The 13820-nt window shown below is 46.6% G+C and overlaps 1 protein-coding gene across 1 annotated transcript; it reads right to left on the bottom strand.

Annotated features, from left to right (window-relative positions):
* Nucleotides 1–306: 306 nt before the first annotated feature.
* Nucleotides 307–4262, bottom strand: LOC140429796 (relaxin-3-like). Its single transcript, XM_072517240.1, has 2 exons — nucleotides 3969–4262; nucleotides 307–859 (listed from the first exon to the last, which is right to left on the bottom strand). The coding sequence occupies exons 1-2, from the start codon at nucleotides 4150–4152 to the stop codon at nucleotides 513–515; spliced, it is 531 nt and encodes a 176-aa protein (XP_072373341.1). The 5' UTR covers nucleotides 4153–4262; the 3' UTR covers nucleotides 307–512.
* Between the last annotated feature and the right edge of the window lie 9558 nt (nucleotides 4263–13820).

Genomic DNA, 13820 nt, shown 5'->3' with positions numbered 1-13820 from the left:
AGATGGAAAACTGCAATGTTAAATTTGACGGTATGTGACCTTGCCAATCAGGAGAAAGATATTACAAAATCATATTTTACTATTCAGTTTAATATGGTTTCACATTTGTTAAATATTTAATCTTCCTTCATAAATACACCATAACTTTGTCTAGACTGAATAGTTTTTGAATTTCATCAAGAGTTTGTGCATGTGTGTTAGTGTTAATGTTGCAGCGTTCATTGGGAAATATGTTGCAATATTTTGAATCAATGAAATAAACCATTTAAAGAAGTAGCCCTAATTAAGAAATTCAGAGTCAAAACCTTTACAGTTGCATATTTTTTAATTTGTTTTAAGAGGTTCAGAATGACTAACACAAGCCTGTCACATAGACTATACTAGAAATTAAACGTAAGTTACAATTGCCTTATTCCACATTTATGAGATTTTTAATAGACTACATGGTTTAAAATCTCACTGAAACAGAGTCCAAGTGTATAGAATAATCTATAAATAGAGGTGTACAGTTTTCAGCAGAGAATGCTGATATCTTTTTTGGTGCAGCCATAAGTGCAGCATTTGCTTGACATTCCTGGTGATGCTTCCCTTTTCTTCCTGAAGCTCCTGGCCCAGGGTAGATGCAGCATCTGTGACGATTCAAATTCACGGTCCTTATTGCTGCCTCCATCAATCTGGCGGAGGTACTCACTGAAATCCTCCGGGATCTGATCATACTGGTTGTTGTACTCGTCGACCACTTGCCCTGCAAAAGGTGGCTCCACTTCCTGGTTCCTGTCATTGCCAAACATCCTCTGAAAATTCCTCATGCTGTCCATCTCCTTGGCGTAGATTTTATCAGCGGAGGTCTGGAAGGGATCTGAAACGGAAATAAAACTCCAATTGTGACAATGTACTAGATTAATGAAATTGATGTTATATAGTTAATTCTGTACCGATTATGGGTGGCCATCTCCTGCTCCTCTCTCTCTGGGGCTGCACTCCCTCCACTACTGATGCACAGTTGCAACAGTGTGTACCATCTACAAGATGCACTACAGGAACTCATCGAGGCTTCTTAAGCAGCATCTTCCAAACCCACGACCACTACCATCTAGAAGGACAAGGGCAGCAGATACATGGGAACACCACCACCTGGAAGTTCGCCTCCAAGTCGCTCACCACACTGACTTGGAAATATATCGCCGTTCCTTCACTGTCGCTGGGACAAATCCTGGAACTCCTCCCTAACAGCACAATGGGTGTACCTATACCGTATGTACTGCAGCGGTTCAAGATGACAGCTCACCACCTTCTCAAGGGCAGTTAGGGATGGCCAATAAATGCTGGCCAAGCCAGCAAAGCTCACATCCTGTAAAAAATTAATAAAATTTAAAAACTGGTCTAGCCCTTTGACTCTCAAAAGGGGCGTCATTCTCCGCCGGCGGGAGTCTCCGTTCTGCCGGCGCTCGGGGGTTTCCCGACGGCGTGGGGGTGCCCCACAATGGGAAACCCCATTGACCGGCCGGTGTTACGGAGACTCCCGCCGGCCGGTCGGCGCAGAAATGTGGCGGGGCGGGTAGGAGAATTTCGCCCAAGATTCCTGTTTAAAATTGGGGTCCATTATATTTTGAGTGTTCGAACATAGTTGGTTAAATATACATTGCTATATAGTCAGAGAAATAATTGACAACCATCCCCAAGTGGATAATCAATGTTTTGTCTAGCAGTTAAACTGCTTGTTGTGACAGAAAATTGACTAAAACCCAGTCAGTGGATCAGTAATTCTTAAGAGGAGTGACTTCATGAGAGAGACTATCCATTCTAATGTGCTTAGGTAAACATTGCAGTCTGTTGGCAGATAAATATTTTCTAAATCTTACAAGGGAGCTCTCTCTTTGCTCCCCCTCATACCCTGGCTATTCCCACCCCTGCCAATGGGAATTTCATGTTTGCAGCATTGATTTGAAAGTTTCTAACCCCTGCTGGACAGATGACAATTTTGCTCTTTTCTGAGTGCATTAGGCACATTCAAACTATTTCTAATCACTATCTGTTGACGGAGAGTCAAGCACTGCTCCTGACATTCAAGTTGTTCACTTCAGCATTGGAATCTAGACCAGAACATTGCTTCATCACTTTCACCAATTCGGTTTTTTTCCCTTTTCTCAGCCAAGTCCTTCAAATATTTCAAACCATTCATGTCTATTATTTTTAGGTCTTGACTGAGAAAAAAGATAAAGAAAAAAAACAGATAAACTGACATCATCCCGATGCTGCTTGATGGAAGCAGAATATTGATAATCATCAATGTTAAATTTACTACTTTCTACTCACTATGCAGCAAGGATTGTACTATCAGAGCTGAGGGGCTGGATTGTAATCAGTCGGATGATATTCTCTTTCCCTCCTTCTGCATGTGTACAATCTCTGTTCTACCAGTAACCTAATTGTTGAGCTGTTCTCCTGGCCTTTCCCCCTCCCCCTCCCACTGCCTCAAAAGGGAATTGTTGGCACAGTTAAACTGAGTCAACATTTTAAATTAAAATGTTTATGCTGTTGGCCTTCCTTCCTGATTCATATTTCAAATTACAGGTCTGTCTTAAACTGTGGCATTATAACATTGTGAATTGGCTTTCTCCTGTGCTGTAACCATTCTGCGAATCTACAATGATACACAGTGTCTTGAATCTGGAAACATAACTTAGGAGATGGGTGACCAATCCAACTCTTCGGTATATCAAAAGAAACAGGGATGAGGCGATTGATGTATTACGGAGATTTATAAATGAGAGTGGAGGTGGACACTTTCAGAGGGCCAACGCAAACACGATGGGCAAAATGGCTTCATTCCCTTTGTGCTATGAGACCATCCCAGGAAGGTTTGTGTTGCACACCAGATGTGGTGTAACTCCGTCAAGCAGAGTTTGACCAGGCCCCAACAGTGTATTCTATGCCTTCTCAAACTGAGATTTGGGCCTTTGCTGTATTGGGAACGAGTCAACATCGTTGTCGGAATTGTATCTGCTGGCATTAATATCTCAAAGCCAGCAGTGTGAGGTACTGCTCACAGGTTGGAACTTGTAAAATGTGATGCACAAAAAGCCAGAATTCCTAGAATCCCTATAGTGCAGAAGGAGGTCATTCGGCCCATTGAGTCTGCACCGACCCCCTAAAAGGGCACCCTAACTAGGTGCACACCCCCACCTTATACCCATAACCCAGTAATGCCACCTAACCCTTTGAGCACTGAGGGGCAATTTAGGTCCACCTAACCTGCACATCTTTGGACTGCGGGAGCAAACCGGAACGCCCGGAGGACACCCACGCAGACACTGGGAGAACATGCAAACTCCACACAGTCACCCGCGGCTAAAACTGAACCCAGGTTCCTGGTGCTAACCACTGTGCCACCGTAGTGAATGATTTCACCAGAAACGGTCCTACATGATGAACAAGGAAACCTTGCACTAAGGCAGATGCTGCGTCTCCGAATGAACAGTTACTGCTAATTAACAGGACTGGACCAACTCTCACCACACAGAACACCAGAACCAATGTTAGATAATCTGAAATAACAGTCCTGGAAATGAACCGTTTTTGGAAAGGCAGCTGTCTCCTCTTGACAGTGACTGTGTTGACAACTAGTCTCACGTTAACTTGACTCTCAGAAGTTACCTGAGCCCCTCTGTGTTTCCAATATTTTTACTCACCTTTGTCCGCACTCAAGCTCTTTACACATGTTATATGTTAATATGGTTCGAATAAAATACATTTCACCGACAAGGTCTGATCGAGGGGCAAGGAAAGTTGGCTAAAACAGTTTCTCAATTTACAATTTTCATACTCACGGCCACTTTCAAGATTGGTTGAATAAGATGATTATTCTAGTTACAATAGCCTAATTAGTATCACAGTTATTAACTCAATGAGAGTCTCAATGAATAGCTTTGAAACATGGGTCACCGCAACGGGAGGGAGATACTCACCGTTCTGGTTGTCCAGAAGCCTCTTCCAGCGAGAGCCCCCACAGGTATAGATGACGGCTCGGATGAACTCCCGGCCGCACAGCTTGATCCCCGTCTCCCCATCCCTTAAAGACTGGGATAAGGCAGAACTGGGGAAGGAGACGAGGAACAGGTTGAGCACCAGAACACACACCAGGCACTTCATTTCAGCTGACGGGTGTTCAACCTGGGCTTCTCAGTAAACCTCGCAATAGGTGTTTACTCCCTGGTTGGTGAGATGTCTATATTGTTCTGACACTCTCCTGTCCCTGTCTTTTGCCTGTCCAATCCTTCTCCCTTTTATAGCTGTTTTTGCTCCTTTTCTCTGACTCACCGCTGATTTTGTTTTAAAAAAAACTCTTGTCCCTCCCCTCTGCGGTGACCTCGAGATTCTTACACCGTTTCAGATTAGACATCCACCCTCCGAATCATTATCAGATTTACAATTTGTGGAATGTATATGTGTATTAATCAGTAATACATTTATCTCCTCTCGTCTTCCATACACTTTGTCAATTTTCTGGTTTTCATTTGGCATTTTTGTTCATAGTTTTATTCCAACTTCTTTGATAGTTTTATCTCACGTGTTAAATATTTTTCACCACTTAGATTTTTCCTCAATTTCCACATTGCAGATTCCTCAGCTTTTATTTTAGCTCTTGGACTAACCTTTAATCCTGACTGTTTTCCTTGTTGCTTAGATTTTTCCTCAATTTCCACATTGCGAATTCATCAGCTTTTATTTTAGCTCTTGGACTAACCTTTAATCCTGACTGTTTTCCCTCTCTATGAATCTGTTATCATTAAATGTCACACACTTTATTTTCCATGTTGAGGTTTCAACATTTATTTGTTGTTCTGCAAGTTGCCTTTATAACGACGTGTGTGTTGGTGAATGTGTTTTAACTTGTTGCGTGTTAATGTTATCTGGTCCTGGAAGAGAATGGCAGGGAATTAACACAAAAATAAAAGCAAAATACTGCGGATGCTGGAAATCTAAAATCAGAACAGAAAATGCTGGAAAATAGCAACAATTCTGACAGCATCAGGTGAGAGAGAATGCCCAGGAATCCTCCTCTTCTCTCCGACAGGATTTTTGTTTGTCTCTTTCAACATGTTCAACATTGCCTTCTATTTCCCTCTTGGCATTTGATAAGGTGATCAGCAAAACTCGCTTTCATAGCCACATTCCCTTCCTCAGTAACTGTCTCCATCTCTGACTTACCCCACGTGGATTCCAACTGAAGTTCCATCCCTCATGTTTTGAATCCGCCCGGGATTTCAGATATTTCAGGGACATTCAACGCTCCTCAGACTGTTGTGTTCGCTGCATCATAGAATAGAATCATAGAATCCTCACAGTGCAAAGGAGGCCATTCGGCCTGCCGAGTCTGCACCGACCCTTTGTAAGACCACTCTACCTAAGCCCAATCCCCTGCCTTATTCCTGAAACCTCACCCTAAGAGGCAATTTTGCATGACCAAACCACCTAACCTGCACATCTTTGGACAGAGCACCCAGAGGAAACCCACGCAGACATGGGGAGAACATGCAAACTCCACACCCGGGTCAGAATCAAACCCGAGTCCCTGGTGCCGTGATGCAGCAGTGCTAACCACTGTGCCACCGTGCCGCATCCAGAGATCCACTCTCAGTGCTGACATATGTACACACTCAACCTCTCTCTGCAGCAGCACCAACTTACCGTTACTCTGCTAATAGCACATTCTGCGTCCTTACCTTTTGTGTTACCATCAGCATCTCCTTTAGTCTTTAACGCTCCCTTTGTCTTGTGCCCATGACATTTTTGTCAAATCTCTCCTGTTTCTGCCTCTCCTAATTTGTTCCACCTGCTCCACCCCCTCTCAAAATATAAAATCCATCAAATTTCTCCCTTTCTTTAACACTGAAGAAGTCATACAGGCCTGAAACATTGGGCGGGATTCTCTGAAAATGGGGCTATGTCCCCATGCCGGCGGGAAAACCGGCGCCAACGGCCCCCCAAGGTGAGGATTTCTCGGGGGGCTAGGATGCCGCCAGAGTTGTCTCTGGCTCAATCGTGAGATTGACTCCCTACTGAAGGACAGATCTGAGGCGTTCAAGGCAGACGACCCTGACCTGTACAAGAAATCCAGGTACGACCTCCGCAAAGCCATCCGGAATGCCAAGAGAGAATATCAAACCAAGCTAGAGTCACAGACAGACTCTCGGCGGTTGTGGCAAGGACTAAACAACATAACGGGTTACAAAGCGAAGCCGAACAGTATCTCTGGCAGCAGCGCACCCCTCCCCAATGAACTCAATGCATTCTATGCTCGGTTCAAGCAGGTAACCAACAATCCGCTGGCGAGTGCCCCAGCAGCCCATAATTCACCCATACCCACCATCACAGCTTCCGAAGTCAGATTGGCCTTACTGAAAGTGAACCCTCGGAAGGCGACGGGCCCAGACGGGATCCCTGGTCGTGCACTCAGAGCCTGCGCGGACCAGGTGGCAGAGGTATTCACGAACATCTTTAACCTGTCCCTACTCCACTCCGAGGTCCCCACCTGCTTCAAGAAGACCACCATCATACCGGGACCAAAGAAGAACCAGGCAACCTGCCTCAATGACTACCGACCAGTGGCCCTGACTTCAGTCGTAATGAAGTGCTTAGAGAGGTTGATCATGAAGCGCATCATCTCCATACTCCCAGAACGCCTTGATCCACTGCAATTCGCATACCGCTGCAACCGGTCCACATCAGACACCATTTCCCTGGCCCTACACTCATCCCTAGAGCATCTCGAAAACAAGGACTCCTACATTAGACTCCTATTTATTGACTACAGCTCCGCCTTCAACACCATAATCCCAGCCAAGCTCATATCAAAGCTCCAAAACCTAGGACTTGGCTCCCCACTCTGCACTGGATCCTCGATTTTCTGACCAACAGACCACAATCAGTAAGAATGAACAACAACACCTCCTCCACAATAGTCCTCAACACTGGCGCCCCGCAAGGCTGCGTACTTAGCCCCCTACTCTACTCCCTGTACACACACGACTGCGTGGCAAAACTTGGTTCCAACTCCATCTACAAGTTTGCTGACGATACGACCATAGTGGGCTGGATCACGAATAACGATGAGTCCGAATACAGGAGGGAGATAGAGAACCTAGTGGAGTGGTGTAGCGACAACAATCTCTCCCTCAATGCCAGCAAAACTAAAGAGCTGGTAATTGACTTCAGGAAGTAAAGTACTGTACACACCCCTGTCAGCATCAACGGGGCCGAGGTGGAGATGGTTAGCAGCTTCAAATTCCTAGGGGTGGGCATCTCCAAAAATCTGTCCTGGTCCACCCACGTCAACGCTACCACCAAGAAAGCACAACAGTGCCTATACTTCCTCAGGAAACTAAGGAAATTCGGCATGTCCACATTGACTCTGACCAACTTTTACAGATGCACCATAGAAAGCATCCTATCAGGCTGCATCACAGCCTGGTATGGCAACTGCTCGGCCCAGGACCGCAAGAAACTTCAGAGAGTCGTGAACACCGCCCAGTCCATCACACGAACCTGCCTCCCATCCATTGACTCCATCTACACCTCCCGCTGCCTGGGGAAAGCGGGCAGTATAATCAAAGATCCCTCCCACCCGGCTTACTCACTCTTCCAACTTCTTCCATCGGGCAGGAGATACAGAAGTCTGAGAACACGCACGAACAGACTCAAAAACAGCTTCTTCCCCACTGTCACCAGACTCCTAAATGACCCTCTTATGGACTGATTTCATTAACACTACGCCCTGTATGCTTCATCCGATGCCAGTGCTTTTGTAGTTACATTGTATATGTTGTGTTGCCCTATTATGTATTTTCTTTTATTCCCTTTTCTTCTCATGTACTTAATGATCTGTTGAGCTGCTCGCAGAAAAATACTTTTCACTGTACCTCGGTACATGTGACAATAAACAAATCCAATCCAATTCAATCCAATCCAATCCCCGCTGCTCCAGCCGGCGCAGAACAGCCGGCATGATCTCGTGCATGCACAGAACGGCTGGCGTATTTCCGCGCATGCGCAGACCGGCAGGTGTATTTCTGCGCATGCACGGGGGTTGTCTTCTCCGCACGGGCAATATGGCGGAGCCCGACAGGGACCCGGGGTGGAGGTAAGAAGGTCCCCATGGAAACAGCATGCCCGCAGGATCGGTAGGCCCCGATCACAGGCCAGGCCACCGTGGGGGCCTCCCCGGGGTCAGACCCCCCTACGTCCCCCCCCAGGACCGCCCCCACATACTCACCTGCCAGATCCCGCCGGTGCATGAGATGAGTAATTCACGCCGACGGGACTGGCCAAAACTGGACAGCCACTCGGCCCATCGGGGCCCGGAGAATTGCCGGGGGGGCCGCTGTCAACGCCCCCCGACCGGCATGGCAGGAATCCTGCCACCGCCCAAAAACAGTGCCAGAGAATAGGGCAGCTGGCGACTGAGCGGCGGGGCGCGATTCGCGCCTCCCCCTGGGGATTGGTCGGAGAATCCCGGCCATTAACTCTGTTTCTCTCTCCACAGATGCTGCCAGACCTGTTGATTTTTTTCCAGCATTTTCATTTTTTACTTGATATATTCAGTTGCTTCTCAAAGATTTACCCGCTGTGAATGGGACTTTCTATCAGGGCAGATTAGGGCAGCACAGTAGCACAAGTGGATAGCACTGTGGCTTCACAGCGCCAGGCTCCCAGGTTCGATTCCCCACTGGGTCACTGTCTGTGCGGATTCTGCACGTTCTCCCCGTGTGTGCGTGGGTTTCCTCCGGGTGCTCCGGTTTCCTCCCACGGCCAAAGATGTGCAGGTTAGGTGGATTGGCCATGATAAATTGCCCTTAGTGGCCAAAAAGGTTTGAGGGGTTATTGGGTTATGGGGATAGGGTGGAAGTGAGGGCTTAAGTGTGTTGGTGCAGACTCGATGGGCTAAATGGCCTCCTTCTGCGCTGTATGCTCTATGTTCTATGTCAGTGAACCTCCATTCTCGGCTCCATTCCCAATTTGTCTAATAATAGAGCCTATGCTAGATTTCATCAGGACTGGGTAACAGTCAAACTTAGGCTGAAAAATGGCAGATAATATTTATGTCACACAAATGATGGCAATGACTATCTCACAAAATATATCATCAAACATTTTCCTTAATCTTTAACAGTCTCACGTGTGGTGAGACTTTACAATAAAATCCAGACCAGAAACCACCTGGGCAAATCCGTAAATATGGCTCAAATGATGAGGAAAGTGTAGAAACAGATAAGAGAAATTGGTCATTTACAGAGTGACAGCTAACAATGTTGCAATGATTGGCTAGGGCCTGTCACTGAGGTACCAACATAAAGATAAACACTTTTAGCAAGATCCAATCCACAGACCATTTTACCAGACTGTATTTTCCAATTGTCGAATAGGCAATCATGCAATTTCCAGTCTTGACTGTATCTTCTTATCCATTGCAATAAATCACAGGGTACTGTGACCAAACCTACCACTGTGCAAGGACCCTTACATTGTATGACTTCCCCTCTTGCAAATAATAATAATAATCTTTTATTGTCACAAGTATGAAGTTACTGTGAAAAGCCCCTAGTCGCCATATTCTGGCACCTGTTTGGGTAAGCTGGTACAGGAATTGAACCCGTTCTGCCTCACAAACCAGCTGTCTAGCCCACTGAGCTAAACCAGCCCTTGTACACAGCATGTAACTCCTTTGGCAATCTGCTTTAAATCACAAAATGTGCATTATTTCAGAAATTAAAGAATGTGTTCAAGCTTGATGATCTAACCCATGCAGACATGGGGAGAAAGAGCAAATTCCACACAGACAGTCACCCAAAGTTGGAATTGAACCTGTGTCCCTGGAGCTGCGAGGCAGCAGCACTAACCACTGTGCCACAGTGCCTGATCTCTGTACATAAACTTTGGCTGTATTATAAAGAAAACTCCTAGTTTGAACCTTTCCCAGCCCTTTAGACAGAGGATAACCGTGTTACAGACCTGAGGAAAACTGCTTTCACTCTGGCATTCCACAAGGTCCTTTCACAGATCTGATTGCTGTCTCTATCTTCTAAACAAGAGTGCCTTTACAGATCTGACTAGGAGGTTTTAAAATCACCTGGCAGATAGAGAGAAAGCAGAAAGAGAGTGCCTCCTGGCTGAACTCTTTTCAGAACTGAGGACAACATGGAGCTCTTCATGTGACCCGCCTTTCTTCCGGAAGATTCTGAATGGCTCCACCAGTCGCAAGCAACAACAGGAGATAGTTCAGAATTCCAGCCACACTGATTGGCTGCTTGCCAAGTCTATCAAACTGGCATCACAGGTTCTGCCACAGAACCTAAATGGGAAGTCCTGGGCAAGTCAATTAAACTGGGGGTGTTTCAGGTTTGCCTAAAATCTGTAGATTATGCAAAACATCTCAGTGTTGTAGGCACGAGCAAGAAGATTGTAGATTAAAGGCAACCAGGACAGGAATTGAAAAGGAAACGCAGAACAGACAAAGATTTTACAACAGTATCCTGACAAAACACAAAAAAATCTTTTGGGTGAAATCCCCCAGACCTTTCAGCAGTCACTATAGAGCTTTTTGTCATGGGAAAGCACGGAATGCAGCATCCAAGTGATACGAGGAATGGAGGTAAACGTTTTGGGGCATCGCCCCTCACGTGGTATCCCCATGGCCTGGACCGAACGCCCCGGCGACTCCGACCTCCGTTCGGAGTGCTGGCTAACGAGGTGTGTGATGTCACTGGATTCAGCTGAAGGCGATTCCGGTTGGTATTCAACGTGTGGGCACTGGCCTAAGCCAGCCCTCAATGCACCCCGCTCGAGGTACGCATCAACCCCAGGGCTGGGTCTTGCACCTGGATGGCCCAGAAAAGGCTGAGGCTGAGATGCAACTGAACTATATGGCATCGCCCCGTGAAGCCCCTATTCGTGTTCCAATACAGGTGAATGACCATATGTTCAAATTGGAGTTGGATCCACCAGCTGCCATTTCTATAGAGCACCTTCGATCTTGTTAAATGGAGTGTGCATACTTTGACTTTGGCTGACGCCGGCTCGTTTGGTTACTTATATGGGGGAACGACTGAATATTGTGGAGTCCACCCTTGCTCCGGTAGGTCATGGGCACCAATCAGTTCGCTTTCTCTCATTGTTATGCAAGGAAGCGGGCCGAGCCTGTTGGGCTGTGATTGGCTACATCAGCTGAAGTTGGATTGGCAACATATCCTTCAAGTGGGATCTGATGGTCTGGTCTGTGTGCGGTTCTGAGCAAGTTCCCCGAGGTTTTCCAGCCTGGCTTGGGTACCATTAAAGGGACCGTGGCCAACATCCAGGTGAACCCGGAGGCTCAACCCCGATATTTCCGTGCCAGCCCGTGGAGAAGGTCAAGATCGAATTGTTGTTTGGGGAGTTTTCTGCATCATTAGGCCTGTGCGCTTCACCGATTGGGAGGCGGCAGTGGTCCTCATGATGAAGCCTTTGTGGAGATTATAAATTGACGGTGAACATGGCTTCAAGGTTGGGCCATTATCCTTTACTGCGCATTGGGGATCAGTATGCAACATTGGCCAGTGGCTGTACATTTATGAAATTGGACATGAGCAATGCCTATCTACAGCTGAAGCTCGGTAAATCATCCTGGATGTAAGTCCTGATCAATACTAACATGGGTCTTTATGAGCACACCTGACTCCCGTTCGGGGTATAATGGCTGGAGCCTGTAAAATGGCCGGGGATTATAAGGTGGCTGGAGACGGTATGATGGATGGAGTCTGTAAAGATGGCTGGAGACGGCAAAATGGCTCGAGACTGCCTGATGGCTTGAGATTGTATGATGGCTTGATACTGTAAGATTGCTGGAGACTGTATGATGGATGGCGACTGTAAAATGGCTAAAGACTGTAATGTGGCTGTGGATTGAAAGGTGGCTGGAGACTGATGCTTGGAGAATGTATGATGGTGGGAAACTGTATGTTGGCTGGAAATTTTATGATGGCTGGAGACTAAAATGACTGGAGACTGTAAGGTGCTGGAGACTGTACAATGGCTGGAGTCTCCGATGGCTGCAGACTGTAGGATTGGTGGAGACAGTACACAGGCTGGAGACGGTAAAATGGATGGAGATTGTATGATGGCTGGAGTTGGTACGATTACTGGAGGCGGTAAGATGGCTCGATACTGTATGATTGCTGGATATTGTAAAATGGCTGGAGACTGTAAGATGGTTGAAGAATTTATGTTGGCTGGAAATGTACGATGGCTCAAGATTGTTATGGGTTTGAGACTGTAGGATGTCTGAAGACGTTAAGATGGCTCGATACTGTACAACGGCTGGAGATTGTAAAATGGCTGGAGACTAAGACTGCTGAAGACTGTACAATGGCAGGAGACAGTGAGATGGTTGGAGATTGTTTGATGGCTGGAGACTGTACGATAGCTGGTGACTACAATGGCTGGAGACTGTACGATTGCTTGAGACTACGATTGCTGGAGACTGTAAGATTGCTGGAGACAGTAAGATGGTTTGAGATTGTATGATGGCTGAAGTCTGTATGATGGCTGGAGTCTGAATGAGTTCTGGAGATTATATATGGTTGGAGGCTGTAAGATAGCTGGAGTCAGTAAGAGGTTTGGAGACTGTAGCTTGGCTAGAGACTGTACAATGTCTGGATCTGTACATAGACTGGAGACTGCTTTATGGTGGTGGACTGTAGGATGGTTGGAGACTGTTAGACGGCTGGAGACTGTAAGATGGCTTGTGACTGTAGGATGGTTGCAGACTATAAGGTAGCTGGAGAGTGTACAATGAATCACACAATCAGAATCACAGAAAAATACAGTGCAGAAAAGGCCCTTCAGCCCATCGAGTTTACACTGCCACATGAAAGATAACTGATCTGCCAATCCTAATCTCATTTGGCAGTAATTGACTCACAACCTCGAATGTTCAGACATGCCAAGTGCTCGCCCGTGTACTTTTTAAAGGATGTGAGGCAACATCTACTACCTCTACTACCTTCCCGTGAACCTCCCACCCCTCAATGTACGATGGCTGGAGACTGTAAGATGTCTGGAGACTGTAAGATTGCTGGAGAATGGACATTGGCTGGAAACTGTACAATGACTGGAAACTGTACAGTGGCTGGAGACTGTACAATGGCTGGAAACTGTACAATGGCTGGAGATTGAACAATGGGTGGAAACTATACACTGGCGGGAGACTGTACAATGGCTGGAGACTGTACAGTAGCTGGAAACTGTACAATGACTTGAGACTGAACAATGGCTGGAAACTGTACAATGGCTGGAGACTGTACAATGGCTGGAAACTGTACAATAGCTTGAGACTGTACAATGGGTGGAGACTCTATGATGGCTGGATTCTGTACATTCGCTGGGCATGTAGGGGCATCACAGTGGCACAGTGGTTAACACTGCTGCCTCACAGCGCCAGGGACTGGGTTCGATTCCGGCCATAGGTCTGTGTGGAGTTTGCACTTTCTCACTGTACCTGAGTGCATTTCCTCCAGGTGCTCCGGTTTCCACCCACAGTCCAATGATGTGCAGATTAGGTAGATTATCCATGCTCAAAATTGTCCCTTAGTATTCAAAGTTGTGTAGGTTAGGTGGGGTTAGGGGATAAGGCGAGGGAGACTGCTCCATCAGAGGATTGGTGCAGACTTGGACTGAATGGCCTCCTTCTGCACTATGAGATTCTATGTCTATGTACAATGGCTGGAGACTAGGATGTCTGGAGACTGTAAGATGGCTGGAGACTGTACAATGGCTGGAGACTGTAT

This window comes from Scyliorhinus torazame, chromosome 9 (assembly GCF_047496885.1).
Source record: "Scyliorhinus torazame isolate Kashiwa2021f chromosome 9, sScyTor2.1, whole genome shotgun sequence".
NCBI lineage: Eukaryota > Metazoa > Chordata > Chondrichthyes > Carcharhiniformes > Scyliorhinidae > Scyliorhinus > Scyliorhinus torazame.
Note: the sequence above shows the minus strand (reverse complement) of the source record. Positions and strands in the feature narration are given on the sequence as shown.